Raw genomic sequence first — 20,171 nt, 5'->3', positions numbered from 1 at the left:
TAGTAGAAAAAACGAGAGATCTAATTTTTCAAGAATAATGAGAAATATGCCTTCCATAAAAACATTGAAAAGTACATTTAAAAAAAAAAAAAAGATTCTCTGATAGGGTCTATAAAATGGTAGATGCAATTTATTTTGAAAACGTGGATTAAACAGTTTGGGTGGAATGGACTCTCTGAATTGGTATTTTAAGAAATTGTTTATCAATAAAGTCACATACAGCCATAGAACAATTCTCAATTTAAAATACTATGCTATGTTATGTTAAATGGCTCTTGGTATAGGGCAACGATCCGACCCCGAAGGGACAGGTCGGTGCTCTGACAGGCAGGAGATGAGAGAGGCGACTAGTTAGAACAGCTGTCTTTTAAGATGTTTTTTAAAACCAGAAAACTGGGACATGCACAAAACAACCAGCTGGCTCACCAGCTGAACCTCTTAAACCGGACCAGTTCCAGAAATTTCTACCACAGCTTTTACCTATTTGCTGTGAACTGATAAATCTGTCCTTGTCGTCAGCAGTGGCACTCAATCCGTGGAAACATGCCAAGGTTATTCCGTTGTTAAAAAAACACGACTCTTGATGTATCCAAGCCAGAAAACTTTCGCCCCATTGTGGCAAAAATTACAGAATCCCACATCAACTCCATTTTAACTGAATTTGTGGAGCCCAATGAAATCTTGGACTCCTCGCAAAATGGTTTTACAACCCCCCACAGCACCGAATGTGCTCTGCTGGCGGTTACCGAATACTTGGGGGGCTCCCTGCATGAGGGCAACACCTCAGCTTTGATCCTCCTCGACCTAAGCGTCGCATTTGACACAGCTTCGCATGAGATTATTTTGCAACGCCTACAGGAGATAGGTATTGGAGGTGCTGCTCTAACTTGGTTTACATCGTTTCTGTCTGAAAAATATTTTCAAGAGGTTCCCCCCTACTGCTCCCAGGTGCATAATGCACGTTATGGAGTGCCGCAGGGATCAGCTTTGAACCGTACGCTATTACCCTATTACCATATACATACAACCCTTTGCAGTGATAGCGAAAGATAGGGGGCTCTCTTTGGTTTCTTATGCGGATGATACTCCGCTTGTGATCTCTCTTTCCAACAACTCTAACCAGAACATGGTCAAGTTCCAGGATGATATGGTGGCCATCGCGGATTGGATGGCGGACAACTTCCTGCAGCTGATTTGTTAACAAATCAGAGATCCTTCTTCTAGGAAGAGGCACCCATATATGGAGTGATCATTGGTGGCCTGCCTCATTGGGGGCACCTCCATTGCCTAAGGAGGGCGTAAAAAATCTCCATCCATATTTTGTCATGTCATTCTTCCAAGCGGTCTCTGATATGCCCCACCGCCATGCCATGTCATGTTGCACTTACATGCATGCTCTGACATGTCTCACTTCTATACACACAGACTTCTAAGCCGTAAGCCCACATATTCTATGCTATGTACCAACTCTTAGCAAGCTACGCCATGTGTTGCTTTAATGAATTCCCGGCCATGTTCCACCTCAGACATACACTGACATGTAGCCATACTCAAGCTTCAAGTATGTCTGCATGTCTTACACCATGCAGCCATGTTTCTTGTTGCGTCATTCCCCTGTGGAAAGTGCTGGCTCGTCACCTCTCCATACATGCCTTGCCTCCTCCTCATGCATAGTTTGTGATGCTCCAATTCCAGTGATACCCAGCCATGTTCCAGTTCCATGAATCTTTTGTCATGACCCATATCCATTCACTGCATGCCATGTTGAAAGCTAATGAATCCCCTACCATTCCCTTTCTTCATGCACACCCATACAATATCAGCCATTTCTCACCTCCATGTATTCCCTGCCATGTCGCACCTCCAATTCGCAACCCCTTGTATGCTCTGTCATGTACCAAATCCATGCATGACCTGTTAGTTTGCACCACTAATCATGCCTTGCCTGGCTGTACTTCATGCATTGCCTGAATTGTCACACCTCAATATGTGCATGCCATGCTGCATCCCATTTAAGCCTTGCCCTGTAGCCTCACAAGAAGGTCTACAATCTTCCAACCCGCACATTCATTGCCGTTTCTCAACGCAAGACCGTCTTTGCTATGTCCCTCACAGATGACTTTTTCACCAGACCCCATCTGCATTCATGTCTTACCCAGTCCCACCTTGATGAACACCATGCCTCGCTCAGTGTTACATATGCATGCCATATCCCCCCTTCACGTAGCCCTGCTATGGCCTACCTCCCTACAGGCTCAGCCATGATCAGTTGCCTTGCATTTCCCACCCAAGGCATAGTAACCATATTCCACCCTTGCCTGCCATATAGTGCTCCACCAACATGCTTTCCCATACAGAATTCACCATATTGCATTCCCAGTCCACCATGCAATGCCCCACTGCCACGCTTTGCTATGGGCCACATTATGCATGCTCTGCATGCATGTCATCTCCATGCATGTCCTGCCATGTCTGGAAATACTACATACCCTGTCATTTGTGCATAACCATCCATATCTCAACCATGCACAAGCCTTAAGACCTACTGGAAGTTGACATAGTGATATACAAAATGCCCAAAACAAATGTATGCTCATTTAAATCATCAATGCATGTCCTCCAAGACCCCAACCAGATCAAAGCAATGCCATGTCCAACCTCCAAGCAATCCCTGCCATGTTCACCTCCTTGCATGCATTCCTGTGTTTTGAAGACCAGGTCCAGTGATCTGTCAGAGAGCTACTCACCAATCTTTTTGTAGATGGATGGATTACGTATCAGGAGTACGGCCACAATCAGAAAGAGGCTGACCAGAACGCCTACCCCAAGGATGATGACAGGGTTCATAAAATCTGAAAACAAGGGTGTATATGAGAGCGGTGAATACCAGAAAGAGGTAGGGGGGACAAGAGAAGGGACACACAGTTCACTTACTCCATCCGTCACTCTTGGTGTCTGTGTACACCACCGCTGTGGTCTTCGTTGTTGGGATTACAGAGCAAACAGCGTCTGAGGTGGTAGTGCCAGGGACCATGACCTGCAAACCCAGGGAGAAACAGCTGGAAGAGGCAGAACAAGGACACAAGGGTCAGGACAGAGGGTGACAGGAACAGGAAGAAGTGAATATGTGACGCTCAGCAACAGGACACACATAGCCCCTCTGTGAGGCCGACACATGTTCATCACGGACTTGTGCCACTTACAGCTGTAGACACAAAAAAAACACAATCACAGAATTCACTTTGCAGCTTGAAAGGCACACAATAAATAACAGTAACACAATAAAAAATCCTCAACAATCACTCACCGTGTTTGACAACCACACATGTAATAATCACTCACAAAGCATACATGCACCTCCTACAAATGAAGACAATGGACATGCTTCAGCAAACATACAGCGCAGTAACCAAATCTGCACTGTGCTGCACAAATGGGATACAGCAGCAGGGAGCCATATCTACTGAGATTGAACTGCTGCTGTCATCTCCTGCACTGGTGCTTTGCACGATGCACAGCCTTGCACCACAGTGCAGATGTGCATGTGTGCAGTCAAGACAGGATTTGCACCATTTCAGTAGACATTACTACGCCTAGATGAACTTGCAAGGATCGCACCCATTGGATGTCAGCTAGTCACAGTAATCCAACAGATTTGCTGACACATGAACATAGCTCCCCACGTCAAGTCCTCTTTTTGGAGGCACTACTTTCTTACAGAGTGCCCGAATTGGTTATCTTAGTAGATCAGGCTTCGCATTGCAGCAAACCCTATGGGTGTCTGCAATGATCAACCCAAGTAATTCTCCAGTAATGCCCAGCTGATGCAAAGGGATGCAAAGCAGCACAAAAAAGTTCTTTTTTGCACTCAGAAAAGGCCACCTATGCAGCACAAAATGCAAAATCAATCAGTCACTCAGATCCACGCTTGCACCCACAGATGCATCCCTCTGAGCATGCTGAAATCACAATAAAAACACAAGGAGATGATGGACGGAGCGCTGAAACTTTTCAGACACTCACCCTCAATCACAGATCTGGGTTAAATCCATCATCATTCTTCAGCTCACTTCGCCACCTCAGTTCAGAAATCACAATATGGGCGCAACCACATGCTGTGAGTTTAACAGTGTGTATTCTTATATAATTAATCTCAATGTCCTGCATATGGTTCTATATGTCTTCTTGTAAAATTTGAAACCAACACAGACAGTACCTAGGGTCTTGAGCTTGGAAAATCCTATGCTTTTTTTTAAACTTTAATTTCAACACTGGTGCCCTTTCCTGTGCCTAGTCTCCGTTTAAAATTGCTTCCCATGCCTGGCACATGTTCTCTCCCCACACCAGTGGTTTCACACTATAGCCTCAAAGGTCCCTCACTTCTCCACGCAGAACATGAAGAAGCCAAAACTGAGATGGCAGCCTTTTTGATGAAAGTAGTTATTGCTGGCTCTTTCACTAATTCACAGAAGCATTGTGATATATTGGAGGAGAACTGTCCCCCTTTTGTGTGTGACCTTTCGAACCAACTGTATATGTGGTGGCTGCTCTTGAGGTGAGACCTGATGGCCCTGCAATCAAAGCTTTGTAGGACTGCCCCGGGTCCACGAAGGGGGCCCTCCTAAGAGGGCGGCCCCCCTTAGTGCCACAGGATGGCACACGAGTCAGACGCCCAGGTTTTGGGACCCGCGAGGGTCCCCATGCCCACGTCACTTCCGGGCAGGAGGTAGGCAGGGGGCGAGGTACTTATACCTCTCCCATCCACTGGTCACCCTCTTTGTCCTGCTGCCCTGATGCCGTTTAGATGGGTCTCCCTGGAGCTGTACCTCATTGTGGTGAGTCGGTGAACTCCGTCCCCCCCCACTTGATTAAATAGGCATTGCATCCAGCGCCCGGCCATCGCCGTGGCTGCGGATCACCAGGGGGCGGGGGGGGGGGGGGTTGGTACAGCTCCATGGGTCCATGTGTGGCATCCCGGGAAGTGGGTTGCGGCTCGGGAGGCGTCTCACGGGGTTACGAGGTCTCCTTTGCCCAGTTCTGCTGGTGACCCGCCACCCCTCTCGGGGGTCTTGCGGAAGCTCAAGGGATACTGCTTGTGAGCCACCTCGTGTCTCGTCCTGGCTCAGTGCGAATGCAGTTGTGGTTTTGAGGCCTCGCCCAAGACACACTTCAGGGCAGAGGCAATTGCTGTGTGTGTATGTAGAGGTGGACTACGGTGTGGGGGCCGACTGGTTGGCCCATGAGCCGGGAGCTGGTCTCAGCGTCTGCAACACCCTGTGATCCTGGGTATGTTGTGTGAACCCCTGTGCCTGGTGGGGTGCTCGTGGGAATGGATGGGCCAACATGCATGTGGCCTCCATTGAGCTGCAGGCAGGGCTATCACGGGCACTCTGCATGAACGGGCTTGGGGGAATCTTGGATGCGCGTGTGCTCGGCAAGCGAAGGTTGTGGCTGGGCAGCTGCTACCTGAGTGGTGAGTCTTAGCTGGGTGTTCTCGTCGGGCTCTGGTCTTGCCACGGAATGCGTCAGTGTTGCTGGTTGTATCTGCAAGTTCTTTGGCACAGACTTGGCCCGCAGGCATCAGAGGGCTGTACAGCAGTCGCAGGATACAAGTGTGCAGTGAGTTGCGATTAGCAGCAATTTAACATGCTGACGAGGTTGCAGATGGTTAGGTGTGACATGTTCTAATTTCAGTGATGGGGTGTGGCGTTCCAGGCATGATGGGGGACATGTCACCATTGCAGTATGGCCACGCAGGTCGTTGGCAGTCCAGGCGCTTCTGTTGTTCCCTACATGGTTCCGCACATGGCTGGGGAGTCTCTTCTGGCGTGGGTGCGGTGATACCCATGTCTTGCTACAGGGGATGTTGGAGGTGACCAAGTGGTTAAAGTCTCTGACTCTAAAAGGTATGGGGTCAAATCCTGGTCAAGGGTTGGGTCCCTGAGTTAAAAGTTATAGCTGCTGTTGCGGGTCGGAGAGCTTGGTCGCCGCTCCTTGCCGCACTCTGGTGGTTCAGTCCATGTTGGTGTAACGGGGGGAAGTCCGGGGCTCGTTGGGGGCAATCTTCTTTGGTGTACTTGTGCCCCCCCTGGTTTCAGGCTGAAGGCTCAGGCCCCCTGAGACGAGTCGGGTTTTGGTGGCAGCGGAGGCTGAAGCATGGTCATGAACGCGGTGTGTAGGAGCGGCACACTTTCCACATGTGAGTTGCGGACCCGAGGCGGTGTTGTTGGGCAGTGGTCCTGTGGTGTTGCGTTCGTGGAGTGGCACTCATGCTTGCAAGGCACCGGTGGATGTAGATGGCTCAGTGCGAAGTTAGCCAGATTTTTCACGGACGGCTCCAGCTGACTGGACTCACAGGTGCGTCGAGGGTCAAGGGAACAGGGGTTTGCCTCTTTCCCTAGGTACATGACAGAGGACCAGCATGCATGATGGGCACTCTGAAAGGGTACCCTTTAAGTGGGTAGTAAAACTTGTGAGGGAGAGAATGTGGCCAGAATTGCAAATTTTGGAGCGAGGAATCTGGTTCGATCCTCAGTGCCGGCTCAACATACGGTAAGGGTGAGAAACTCAGCCGACCTTCCAGTGCCTACTTACAGAACCCATAGATTGCAGGAGAGTCTTGCTCTTGTATCTTTTATTTAGGATAGGCAACATATCGCCGTATAATGCAATATCTGATTTTTCAAGATAGCTGGTCTGAGGGTGTTATCAGGACCAGATCCGGTGGCTCTGTGGACTAATCCTCCACGGCAGGGACCAGTGCCCGACCCCAGGGTCACAGACTCAATCCCCGGTGGGTCCACTCAGCTTTCCATCCCTCTGAGGCCGATAATTGAGTTCCATTGTCTTGGCTAATTGAACCATGTGTTATTTACCGACGAGATACCTACTGGTGAACGGCGCGCTTCATATTATGTTATTGATAGGGAGTTTTGGTTTGGATCAGGATTGCCTTTTAATTTCTGCAGGCACCAGATTGACCATGGGCGGAACTACAAGCCTCACAGTTTTAAAGGGCTTGCCTTCCCTGTCTGGTGAGGCGCATCTTACTCATCTGCTTGCGGCCTCAGCTGCTTTTCTGTGCTGCCGGTGGGACTGTTTCCGGTCCCGGATTCCGTTAATGACATTTAGATACCCATATACCTTTAATTCTTATGTTCCTCAAAGGTGCCCAAGGCGCAGCGGGCCTGCTCCTGTTTCTTGCACCTATTATCCATTGCCATTTCCTTTTAGGACATCGTACTCCCTTGTTTATGCTCAGCAGTACTTTGAGAGACAAGTAAGGCTGCTCTGTCGATCTGTGAGGTTTCTTTTATTTGCTATGTTTTAGCCACCAGGTGGCACTGTCTTGCTGCTTACATTCGGTTGATGGTGGTTTGGCAGGTGGGAGCCTACAGTGAGTAAGTGGGCAAACTCGCAGCAGCAAACGCATTGATTTTGCCACAAAGGTTTGAATTTAGTTGTCTTTTAGTATAGAGGCAAGCATACTGCTAGTGGTCATGCAGTGCGGATATCCCTACCATGCGCAGAATCACAGCAAATGTAAATATACCTGGGGAAGCAAAGGCCTGCCCGAGTTTGCCCGGGCCTACCGGTGTTGACTACGGCTGCTCACTGTAGGTAATGCAGTGGTGTAGTTGAAAGTCTACGGCCTTCTAATGCTAAACCCAGCATCAAGTTTACCCGGCTAGAACTATGTTATATAAATTGCAGGACCAAACGTTGATTGCTTGATTTCCTTGTCCCTTACATGTCTGCAAGAGGCGCACCGCGGCACCATGGGCTCAAGACAGGTTGAGGACTGGTGCCAGCAGGCATGGTGGTGGCATTCTGTGACAGTATGGTAACTATGTGAGAGGTGTATGCAGTCTCCTCCGTGCTGTGCCTTGTTTGCTACTGGGGGTGTGCGGTTTGCACATTAAATTTACACTGCCTCTGGGATAAGCCCTAAGGCTCTGCCTAGTTACCTAGGGGGTGAGTAGGAGTTAGCTGTAGTGTGTACTCCCTTCTCCTGACTAGTGGTGGGTTCGGCCAGGCTCAGGTGCAGACCTTAGCCATCCAGAAACTCCACTTATAACATTGGTAGAGAATGCCTAGGAGTTGTTTGCAGTCCATTTGCAACCGCCCCACAGGGTGAATGTTTTAGACCACATGGCTTGTGAAGGGCTCTTCTGGTGGAGCCTGGTTGACGAGTTAACGTCGGGCAAGGGTGTCTTGTGCTTTCATCGCACTGTTAAGTCCCAGTCACAAGCTGATTGGGCGAGCTGGCTGGGGATCAGGGAGCGCCGATGCATCAGAAGCACTGAGAGCTTTCAGCCAGGTGTGGTATGGTTGATATCTGATGCAAGGGGTATCGGTTAGACTAGAGCTGTACTCCGATGTACCACCTTTGGTGCTTGGAGGTCTGTTGCCACTGCCGTTTCAATAGGAGCCATTGTCTAGCGAGTTGCTCTGAGCGGAATATTTGCAGGCTTTATTAACATTATCGGTCCGGTTCAAAAGGTCATCTGACACTAATTTATACAATGCAGATCACAAGAACTAATTCCCAGGTTCCTGCAGTAGGTGAAAAAAAAAGGTCGGATCAACCTGGCAAGGGAACTGTGCCACGTGTGGTTGTTAGCTTGTGTTGCTCGGTTTGGGCATGAGCACGGCCTGTCCTGTCGCCGGTGGTCGGCGAAGTTGGTGGTCTGTGCTCCCAGCAGTCCTGTTTGGTGAATGCGGGGTGAACATAATGGCAATTTCAGAGTTGTTTGTGGTAGATCACCTTGTTTGGGGTTAGAGGTCTGTTGGTCGAAGGACTGGCCAGTGCGTTTTCCTGCGCTCAGGTCGGTGAGCAATAACTTAGGGTGTGATGGTGGCTGTGGTAAGTTCTAGGCAGGGAGACTCAGGCCAGTCCCCACCCTTTGGTCGACCAGGACATCCCACACCAACTCCTTCAGCGGGGATCATTTCAGGGAGGGTCATGGGGTTAAAAACTTGTCAGCAGGGACACAGCAACCCCCTAGTCGCACCCTGGCAAGGGTAGTAAAGCTTCGCACAAGTTTAATTTAGGGTTATGATATAGAATGTCTTATTAGGAGCGGCCCAGTGCGGTCATGCCATTGTCTATTATTCGGTGACTGGAATTTGGGCCACGTCCAGTGCAAGCAGGGTGGGGCTGGTGCATAACAGCTACGCGTAACATGTAAGTCTCTGTGGGAGGGCGAGTAAGGGATGCTTGGTCTGCATGCAGGGGCGGGCGATTTCTTTGTGGGCTTAGCTCTGCAGGCTACCTTGCGCCCTGGTTTTAACAGACTAGGATACGCTGTTAATTTTGTGGCAGGCGTGCACCAAGAGATGGTTCTTCCGTAACATCTATACCTGGTTTAGTTCCTGGTTACGGAGTGGCGGCGTGACACTCTGGGGTTGGAGGTGGTCAGCTGGTTGGCAGGCCTTCTAGATGTGGGTTTCTAGCTCTGGCATGTCCAAGACGGTTCAGGTGCCAGAAGGATACAAACTCACAGGCCTGCGGAGCGGCAGAAATGTAAGGGGCTTGCGTTCGACCTCTTGGTAACAGGTTCGGATCCTGGTAGGTCCACTTTCCAGCGCCCCATTCCAGTAGATTTTCCACATGCAGGATGGCATTCTGGTAGGCGGCAGCAGGAGTCTGGCCATGGGCTACTCACGTGAGGGTGGGGACCTGGGCCAGCAAATGGGGACGACTGCCTCGGCATGCTCCCTGCAGTCGTTCTCTGACAAGGGTGATGCAGGGGACAGGTTGCAAGCATGCGCTGAGGGATGGGTCTTTCGACTTCATCCACTTGTAAACGTTGTTAGTTTCAGGCCAAGGAGTGACTGCTTGACCCCCCCCGGGAAGGGTTTTTCTGGGTGGCAGCTTCCCCGACTATTGCACAGGTTGTTGTTTACTCAGAGGGGGGGCAGGTTAGTAGGCATCCTCTTGTCAGGGTTTGAGGTGTCGGTTGGGTCTTTTAGATCGAGTACAAATAGGCTATCCTGTCAGCTGGGGTGTGAGTTTGCCATTCCCAAGAGGGTGCTGGTACCCTAATATTGTTGGAATAGAGGGTTAGGATCACAAAGACTGACTACGATCAGACTCTGGTTCATGCTGACAGCACGCCCCTTACCATTTTGGGTTTGAACTGGTATGGAAGGCATGATTAAATGTCAGGCTTGCGGGTCCTGGCAGGCAACTTTGCAAGCACTCTTTTGAAGGGGCAGCAAGACCACCGATCTGGGCAGGCTTGTCAGTGGAGCGCATCATGCAGGTGGGACGAGGTGAATCCCAATGTGTTAAGAGGTACATCCGTCAACAGCCACCCAGGGGAGTGGCCGGATGACAGGTTAAGTGTTTTAATTATAGGCGAATCGTTAATATACCATAGGCACCTGAGGTTTGTTGGGGTGCAGTGTTATGAGGCAAATAGGTGCAAGCCATGGCAAGTTAGCTCAGTGGGTTGGAGCGTGGTGCTTATAATGCCAAGGTCGCTGGACCGATCCCCGTACGGGCCAGAATTTTGGATTAGTTGTATAGAATAGTGTGCAGTGCTCAACAAAGGGGATTTTGCAACCTAACATTTCTTCAAGTTGCCAGGACCAACTGTCTGGTGGGATGGCCTTCCCGGCATCCTGTAAGTGGGGGTCCCAGGCATGCGCTGGAACAGCTTGCTGTAAAGGCTGCGATGCAGACTAAGGAGGGGGGTGTCTTCCCTCCCAACATTTTTGGCCGTACACCTGGGAGGCAATGACTTGACTTTACGGTGTAGGAGGGCAATCAGGGGAAGCCATGGAGACCTCGCGCAGGAGGGTTAACAGTGCCATGCGTAAATTCACCGAACAAAGGGGTTTTGATGATGAAGATGGGATACACCTGTCCAGAGTGGAAATAGACCTGTTCTTGCTTGAACTGGGGGATGCCTTGGAATCAGCAGGGTGTAGGTAACTAGGCCTATCGTGGTGGGGGGCCCTGGGGTGACGGTGGCCACACCCAGTGCTGTGGCGGAGTTACAGGGCGATCCAGAGGCTGTAAGGTACAGAGGGGTACCCTCTGCATGAGCACCACAAGAGTACAAAGGCCAAATATCCCCTGGGAGGTCCTCGTGTTGGACCCTGGAGGAGCGACGGCACCCCGTTAGTCCTGCAATGCTCCGCCCCATTTCTGGGGGGGCATGAGTATGGGGTGGACTGGTGGTCCACCGGAGGGAGGGGCTATTCCCTCCCCCAAATCTGGCAAACACTGGTTGGCTAGGTCATTTGGCTCATCAGGTGGGCAGGCGGCGAGGGGCTGCCTGCCCTGGGATCGCCCGTAAGATAACCCACCATGTTGGCTTATTTGTTATGCAAATAAACCTGCAGCAATTTTCTCCACAAAGAATGTGTCTTGTCGGATTATTTCTCCTAGATATTTTTGTGGGAGGGACGGGGAGTGTTGCCGATATTGGCACTAAGACCACATGTCTGAAAACCAAGGATAATGTTAGTCTTGGTAATAAAGCATCGCATCCCATTCCGGGAGACAGCTCTGTGGGAATTGCTCCAGCTTCGAAGGAGGGACTGTGCTGCTCAAGGAGGCCCAAAGCAGAAAGCGCCTAAGTGTTTATGAATCTGCTAAAGTGCTAAAGGTGATATCCATAGGTCACAAGCGTTCCGAACAAGAAGAAAGTACGAGGCGCTCTAAACATTAACATCTCACCAAATGACGCCCCCTACAGGTGAACATCATAAAATGGACTCAAGATCTGTGGCTCAACCTGCCATTTTAGGAAGTGTGCCTCTGATAAAAATGGCGTAACCAAAAGTCTTGGATGGAAAGGATTTGGCCAACACAACTTAACCACTGCACATCCCTGCGGGTAGCATTCTATTCTACTGAATTTAGATCGACAAGATGGCACACCATAGACAAAGCATTTTTGCCCCCCTGAAAGGAGCGGTCTGACTTGAAAAGGTCACACCCACTTCACTAGAACATGTATGTATGTGACAAATTATGTTGTTATGTATGTGTAAATTAAAGTTGCTATGACTTGACAAGGCCTGTTTGCTTGGGGTTACCCAAAACTCACTCTGTATGTCGCTGGCACCGGTCCTCCAGCGATGTTTTATTCTGAAACCACCCTTCAGAGCAGGGTTCGCACTGTGTGTCGGATGACGTGGTACCTGCAAAAGGAATACCAAACAGAACAAATAAAAAGCATGCTTTTGTGCACATCTAGGAGCTAGGAGTAAGCTATTCTAAAGTGGAAACTAAATCTAGAGCAGGGGTCTCCAACCTTCTCCGTACTAAGAGCTACCTATGTTCTATATAAAAGAAGGGAAGATGAGTGGATGAAAATTTCACAAAGATAAGGCTGTATATTTGAGATGGCAACTGCAAAAAGTTGATGGACGGAATGTTTGATATAATCTCAGACACTGACAATCACTCGGGCCGCATCTCAGTCCATTCTTTTTTGCCCACCGTGCCACCCGAGATTTCACCCATCCATTTGCAAATCAATATTGACCTTGCCCCTTTCGGGAACAGTCCAGCCCGTACTGCCAAGCCAGGTCCTCCCTGAACTGGAATACAAGCAACCTTGGACTCGCTTCACCCTGATAAGGGCTCATCAGCCAGGTATAGCTTGATTTCAATGACACAGTGAGCACGGACCCACGTCTGGGCATACCCATCACAATTAGGGTGACAACTGCAACAACAAGGTGAATGATGAAATGCTTGAATTAATCTCAGCCACTGGCAATCGCTCGGGCTGCATCCCAATCTTTAATTTTTTGCCCACCATGTTACCTCAGTTTGACCCAGTAATATGCAAATCAGCCTTGACCCTGCTCCTTATGGAAACAGTCCAGCTGAACTGCCAAGTGAAGCCCTTCCAGAACCGGAATACTACCGGTCCTGGGTTGCGTGTGTTCCAGTTCAGAGAGGACCTACCTGACTTTGCAGTTTGTCCTGGACTGTTCCGATTGGAGCAGGGTCAAGACTGATTTGCATATAGATGGGTCCAAACTGAGGTGACATGGTGTGCAAAACAACAATGGATTAGGATGCAGCACTGAGTAATTAGCAGTGGGTGTGATTAATTCAAGCACTCCATCCATCCCTTTTTTTGCTATACGTTAGTGTGTCACCCTAAGTGGGACAGGTATGACCAGACATGGATCCTGTGCACACTGTGTCACTGGAACCACGCTGTACCTGTCTGATGAGCCCATAAGTAAGGCAAAACTGGCCATGGGTTGTCTGTGTTCAAGTTCAGGGAGGACATGGCTAGACTGTTCTGGCTCAAACAGGGTCAAAACTAATTTGCATATAGCCGAGTCCAAACTGAGGTGACATTGTGTGCTAAATAACAATAGATTGGGATGCAGCCCAAAATAATTACCTGTGTCCGAGATCAATTCGACCATTCCATCAATTTTTTTGTATACTTTAGTATATTTGAGATGGGTCAGCAGGTGGGGCTTATGGTCGAAGGTGTTTCAATGTGATGTGATTTGAGTAAACGAGAGTAAAGACCTTTGCAGGTACAAAGTATCAATAGAAGGAAAGACAATGAGGTACATTACACAAGTGGGCGAGGTGGTCACACTGGTTCGCAAAGTTCAACAAAATATAGGTAAACTAGGTGTGGATGGGGTAGTAGACCACTGGAGTAGAGTCTGGCTACTAGAATTGTTTTGGTAGCTTCAAACGCAGTGGAAAAATGTTCCTCTGCTGAGTTTTCAAACAATGATTTCCTCATTCATGTTGGCCAGTGACTGTGTAATTTGAAGAACATGAATCAGACTGAACAGACGACGGAGAACGCCTACTATAAAATATTTGAAAGTTGGAGCTAGAGGAATAAACAACAAAGCACACCTTATGGCCAATCTTTTTGAGCAAAATGGCCTTTCAGTAGATGGCCAACTAAGTAACAGAAAGGCAGCTCAGGGCATTCTCCCACATATGGGCAACAGTTATGGAAAGAGTTATGGAAAGAGAAGGACTCCTTTCTCAATATAAAATGGTCACTGTGAGTTTGAGGCTCCATACTATATTAATAACATGTAGTGATATGACTATATGAAAGAGGCCCGCTGGATGTGAGTTGCAGGTAGTTGGGCATCCAGACTTCCTTAAGGATGGAACAGATTGCTTGGCTACCAGAGGGTGATATGTTCATGCAATGGTGAGCAGAGGCCAGACAAGAAGTCGGGAGGCAACACTATTGGGAGCCATCAAGGGTTATGAGTATTAAGTATTAAAAGAACACAAAGAAGAAATTACAGGAAAGAAGGAAGAAGTGATCCAACAAAGAGGGCAGACAAGACCCATCCTAGATGATGACTGCAACAGGTGACCTGTCCAACCAGAGCAAAGAGATGGATATTAAGAGGTAGCTACAGCTTGGCAGTATGGGCGAGCGCTACAAGTGAATGGCAAAGAGGTGGACGTCCAGGCAGAAAGTACAACTGAGAGAAGTCATTGTGGAGCAAGATGGACATCTTGATAGCCAATTGGGAACTTGGAGCCAAGTGAGATCCTGACAGAATGGAGGGTTGATGGCAGATACTGAAAAATGAAAAGCGTATCAAAGACACCATACCTGTCAACCTCTTGCCTCACAAACGAGGGGGAGGTCTGGCGTTTAAGAGGGTGACTCCATTAATGCCTACTGAGAATGAACACTTTATTTTAGGGTATAAACGCTCGAAAAGCGGGTTAGTCAGTAAAAGTCTACGGAGGAATTCTGTTAGCAGCTGGTGAACAGATATGAAAAGTAGATGACACCCCAGAGACCGGTATGCGACAGCGGCAAGTCCTACTGTCACTCAGAAGCCTGAACTTCTCTGTTGTGAACTATTGCTAACTCTAAAGTGGTCTTCAGCCAGTTCCTCACCCTCCACTCTCTCTGCCGCCCCCACCCGTTCTCAGTAAAGCCACTTCCAGTAACGTGTTCCCACCAAAGCTCCAGAGGCTTCCTTATTTTCTCGAATGCTCACAAGCTCCTTTCTTACCAGAAGGGGAAGTGCAGCTTCCTTCCTGGGGAGGGGTCACATGGCCCGCCTCCAAAAGGAGAAGTGGAGGGAAGCTCTGCAGGCCAAGAGAAGGTCGATTCCCATCTTCGCTGCAGTATGGTCTGGCAGTGCAGTGGGCCGCTTGCCTCATCCCACTCCTCTCTCTCAGCATCAACACTGCCTCGGCTCAGCAGGACTGAGCCTGAGATGGTTTAACATGGAGAATCTTGGCTCACAGTTTTCAAAGTACCACAGTGGCATCTTGGGTGTATCAGACCCAATCGATCATTCAGGGTTCTTATAGAGTGCCACCACTCACCTGTAAGGTCTCAGGGTGCTGGCGGGGGGAGGGGGATCTGCAGTTAAGTCGAAGAGCGAGGTCTTGAGGTTCTTCCTGAATTGAGGCAGTCCATCCTGACCCAGAAAACAGAATTATGTTTTGGGAACTTTCTTTGACTTAAGGAACTCTGACCAGGCCTTCTGTGAGGTGATGAAAGCTAACATCAAAGGGTCTGCATGAACATCTACCATTGGCCATCTTTGAACCAGATTCTGAAGACTTCAGTTCAAGAGAAGCCAACCCTATGGACTTATACCACAGTCCTTTTATCATCATCTTTGGAAGGTACTGCCCTCCATGGCCTGGGTAACAGGTCGCTAACAATGAGGTGCATGTATCCAATAGTTCTGCCCTGCTGCTTCATCTCCAGTGATTCCATGGGTGTGATCAGGGCAGTGACCATCTACAGAACTCATGCCTACGATGGCATGCATGCACACGCTAACACACACACACCCTTTAACACAGGAGGGAAGACGTAACCCTATGGACCTAAACAGACTATAATGATTTCTGGGTTTGAGAAACTCATACAGGCCATTGAAGGTGGCCAGCAGCGTGTGACGGCCATCCACGCTGCGAAACCTGCATGCAATGAGTGAGACTTGAGGAATCTGGAGCATGTTCTTGGATCCCGGCTATCCCTCTACTCTGCTGAGGAGCACCTTAAACAGAGTGCAAGGGCCAGGTCCATATGCCTCTGCTGTAACCGAGCCTTAACTGTTAGGTATCCAAGCACATCTATCCTGGCTGAAAACTGCTTGGAGACCTTACACCTTGGCATTCTACTCTCCTGATGCACCTGCTAAAACAGCTAACTCTTCATTGGACATTCCTATCCCAGTTGCTCCTTTTCCACCCTAAGTAACCAGAAGAGAAATTAAGAGTCGAGTAAACAGTGGGGTAAAGGTTCTACCTACTTTCATTATCTAATGGACCACAGGGTTCTGCCATCACTAGGTGCCATATGCCTCAATAAGTCTGTAAATACCTGCTTATCCTTCTTGGGCACTGCCTGGGTGCTGCCTGCCTCTGCTTCTCTGCAGTCTGCTCTGAGCTATGTTCTGGTGGATGAAATGGTGAATGAAGGGGTGGATGAATGGATACTGGGACACTGTATCTTGTGTGGGTACCGGCTGGCCATCACACACCCCTCTTTCCATGGTGACCAAACTTAACAATAATGTTAAGAAGGGATCAGAGCTGCTTTTATAGACACATCTGTCCCTAAGTAGCCTTGTGTGGCTTGCCGCTGGTGGCACAGACTTTTACTTGGATAAGTAGCTGAACAGCAGTAGTTGAGCGACTTGCAGCAATGTAGAGCCCGGGTGCTTTCTGTGTAGGGTTAAGGGTAGATCGGTACTAGATTTGTATCACTGAGAGGTTTCTTTTCTCTATAAGGCACAGACAGGAAATTAATTTGTTATTACAGACCTGTCTGACTAAAGCAGCCTTTTTCACATGTATTACACATTATTTGTCAAGAATGCCCCGTCTTACTTGGCAGTTGATGTAGAGTGCATGCCACAGTTAACCCTGACCATGAAACCGTGACCCCGCATGTTGTTACAACGCGGTCATTACAACGACCGCGTTGTAACGACCGCATACCATTACCCCGTAAGTTGTAACAACGACTTGCGAATGGGGTAGAAGGTGTTGGATTTAAAATCCAACACCTTCCCTATTGTCCGCACAGACTGGAGTTGGAATAGTAAATTATACTATTCCAACATCCAGCGGCCCCCGCCGCAAGTGGTTGTTAAAAACTGCGGGGTAATGGTATGCGTTGTTACAACGCGGTCGTTGTAACGACCACGTTGTAACAACATGCAAGGTCACGGGCAGTGGGAAAAAGAGGCATATTCCATGCCACAGCATATCAGATGCCCTGGGTAAACAAAGAGTAAAGAGCAGCGGCCGGAAGTGCAGGTCCAGTTCAATTTTGATGACACTGTCCAATTGTAAATCTGTCAGTGCTCACTAGAGGTGGGCGAGTCAACAAATTGACAGGGAAAGCCGAGCAAGAGCCGAGGCAAGGGTCTGGCTAGGCTCTTAGAGTCTGTGTGTGAGCCGGGCCCTGGAAAATGTTTGCCATGCAAATCATACGCCAAACAGTGGTTCCCAACATGTGGTTTGTAACCCTTGGGGGTCACCCCAACATCCTCAGGGAGTCTGCGACTACTTAGAAAATTAATTAATATTAACAAATTAATCAAGTGTATATAAATTAGCTAAAGGTACAATTTAAAAATGTTAAATGTACTGTAAATGTGAAAGAATTTGAAATTGGAGGATAAAAATTAAGCTAGTATCCTCAGTTTGAGTCGTGGGAGCAGTGCAAGTGCATCAAGCAGAATATAGTATGGGCGGTAAGTGGTCTCAATTGAATTTAGAAAAGGTCCAACCATTCTATCAAAATTTAGATTTTTTTTATTAATATGTGTTTGAAAATTAAATAAAATGTGTCATCATTTGTGTATTTGTTTGATGAATGTTTTTTTCTGCATGTTTTGTGTATTGTTTTGCGGTTCAAATCATCGACAGTCCTTAGGCCGGGCAGTGACCCAGTGGGGGTCCTCGTATTCTAATAACAATTCAGTGGGGGTACCCAGGTTCTAGAAATGATTAAGCGGAGGTACCCAGAAGTTTAAAAGTTGAGAACCACTGATGTAAAATGTCACTTCAAAATAAAAAAAAGTTTATTTATTTAACATGTGGAAGACTTGACATTAATACATCACATTATAGCACTGCACCGAGTCTTACTTTTTAAAAGTGAGTTTTTAAATATGAACTTAGAACCCTTCCTGGCCCGGCCCCACCCGGCGACAGTGCCATCAGTGAATTAAGATGAAAGTCAATTGTCATATGAAACCTGCAGGTGGCCCAGATTCTTAGACACAGCAACATTGTAGTCTATTAAGTCAAACACATAAGGCTTTTGTGCAGCTGGTATTCTGAACTCCTCTGAAATTGCTTTCATATGTGATAATGTAGAAAGAGGAGGATGTGTGAAATAAGATATTTCCCTAAGATCACACAGTTTGGTTAAGCAGAGAAGCAGCACTTAATCCAGGGCTTCTGGTTTCACTTTGTACAAATCAGCAACCGAATGGGTATCTATTTCTTTTCTCTTTTCACATCGAATGTAAATGTTTTATTTGTACCTGTTTGTGTATGAGGTGGAGCGAGGGTGTCAGGCAGAAACCACCCGAACGTTCAGCTCATTATGGGCTCGAGGTTTCAACAGGACCTTGAGTGGAGCTAGAGCGAGGCTTCAGGCTCGCCCACTCCTAGTGCTCACAGCCCATGATGCACACACGACCTGTAAGCTCTACTGCTTCTGTTGTGTCTATAGCAACAATCTTGACCACTCCTCCACACCCTCACCGCGTCCATCTCTAGTCCCTCCTGGCCTCAGGATATCACCTGCAATCCCACTTCTCTGCACTAGGTTGAGGCTTGAGAGATGGTCCACTGAGTAAAGCTGTGGGACGTGTAAGACAAAGCCAGACCAATGAAGGGCCCCCGATGAACACCTCCCAAGGGCGGGACCGCCAGGAGACGGAAGGCGGAAAGCCAGCAAAAATCACTGCAAGCCCACAAAATTGGAAGCAGGTGATTGGGTGGCATGGTTCAAACCATCCCAATCAGAAGGAAGCGTGCGGCAGAAGAAGAGAGTTAAAGGGCAGGGTGCAACACACTGGACATACCTTGCCCTCTCCATGTTGGCCTACCCACCGGCACCGGATTGCAGGTGTCGCAGCCACAGGTTGGGAGCAGACAAGGAGGCCTCCGAGACAGCACACTTAGACAGCCAAACAAGCATTGGCATAGCCAATAGGTCTCGCCTTTGGGACCTTGTAAGTGTTTAGCCATGCAACAGTTGCATAACTAAATACGTATAAGGTCCCAAAAGCGAAACCTATAGGATATGCCAAGCGGAAATTCGGCCGCGAAAGTGATCGCGATCAAACATCAAAGCGGCCGTGAAAGTAATCGCGGTAAAAGCGGCTCGCGCGCCCGTGCACATGCACTGTAGCTCTAGGCTGGCCTGGTAGCACTTTTTGGAGCCCTATCAATAAGTCTCGCCAGACCAGCGCATGCGCTGGGTCAGGCGAGACCTAAAAAGCACAATTGCCTAGGAAGAGGAGCCGCTCAAACAGTGTCCTTGGGATGCCTTATGGCAGGGACACTGGGAGCAAGCAAAGGGTCCGCAGCAGGCGGTCACGGCACTTGCAGCCTGGGAAGGCCTGATGGCCACCCACTCAGATCTCGGTAGCAAGGGAAGCCTAGAGGCCACGAATGTTGGACACCTGCTAAAGGGCCATAAATCAGGGGGGAGGGGGGTGCCGGAAGTGCTGTAATAGTTACTGTGGACCAATTAATCAGAGTGTTTATAGAGATGACAAATGTGATGAAGTATTAAAATCATGGAGGATACAATTGACCATTGAAATGTGATGTTTATGTTCTATGTTTGTGAATAAACGGCAGCCATTATGCACCAGCAGTGACTCAACTAGTGTTTATTGAGATGGGATGAAAAGGGTGCATTAAGGCCGGGAGGGAGTGGTGGTCACTCGCACATTTGGGAGGGGTTAAGTGCTTGCCTTTCACATCTAGGTGCCAACTCCAGACCTCAATCGTCCACCGAAGGGTGATGATTGAGCACTGTGGGTGTAACACTGTTGTTTACAGTGAGAAAGATAGAGAACTCGGGTGAACAACTGCTATAAAAAACAAGTTATCGTTACTACTGTCCTCAGAAGCACACTAACAGGTCACTGAGGCAGGTGTGTGCACGTGGCGCTACACTGACACA

General features: G+C 48.6%; 1 protein-coding gene across 1 annotated transcript in view; it reads right to left on the bottom strand.

Annotated features, from left to right (window-relative positions):
- The window catches only part of LOC146812689 (tumor necrosis factor receptor superfamily member 3-like), a 131,953-nt gene that overhangs the window by 21,699 nt on the left and 90,083 nt on the right, over positions 1 to 20,171 (bottom strand). The window contains exons 5-7 of the mRNA XM_085619793.1: positions 12,066 to 12,159; positions 2,935 to 3,059; positions 2,748 to 2,852 (exon numbers count right to left, since the gene is read on the bottom strand). Of these exons, the coding sequence (XP_085475919.1) occupies positions 2,748 to 2,852; positions 2,935 to 3,059; positions 12,066 to 12,159 (324 nt within the window). The remainder of the gene's footprint in view (positions 1 to 2,747; positions 2,853 to 2,934; positions 3,060 to 12,065; positions 12,160 to 20,171) is intronic.

Source organism: Triturus cristatus, chromosome 7 (assembly GCF_964204655.1).
Source record: "Triturus cristatus chromosome 7, aTriCri1.1, whole genome shotgun sequence".
Taxonomy (NCBI): domain Eukaryota; kingdom Metazoa; phylum Chordata; class Amphibia; order Caudata; family Salamandridae; genus Triturus; species Triturus cristatus.
Note: the sequence above shows the minus strand (reverse complement) of the source record. Positions and strands in the feature narration are given on the sequence as shown.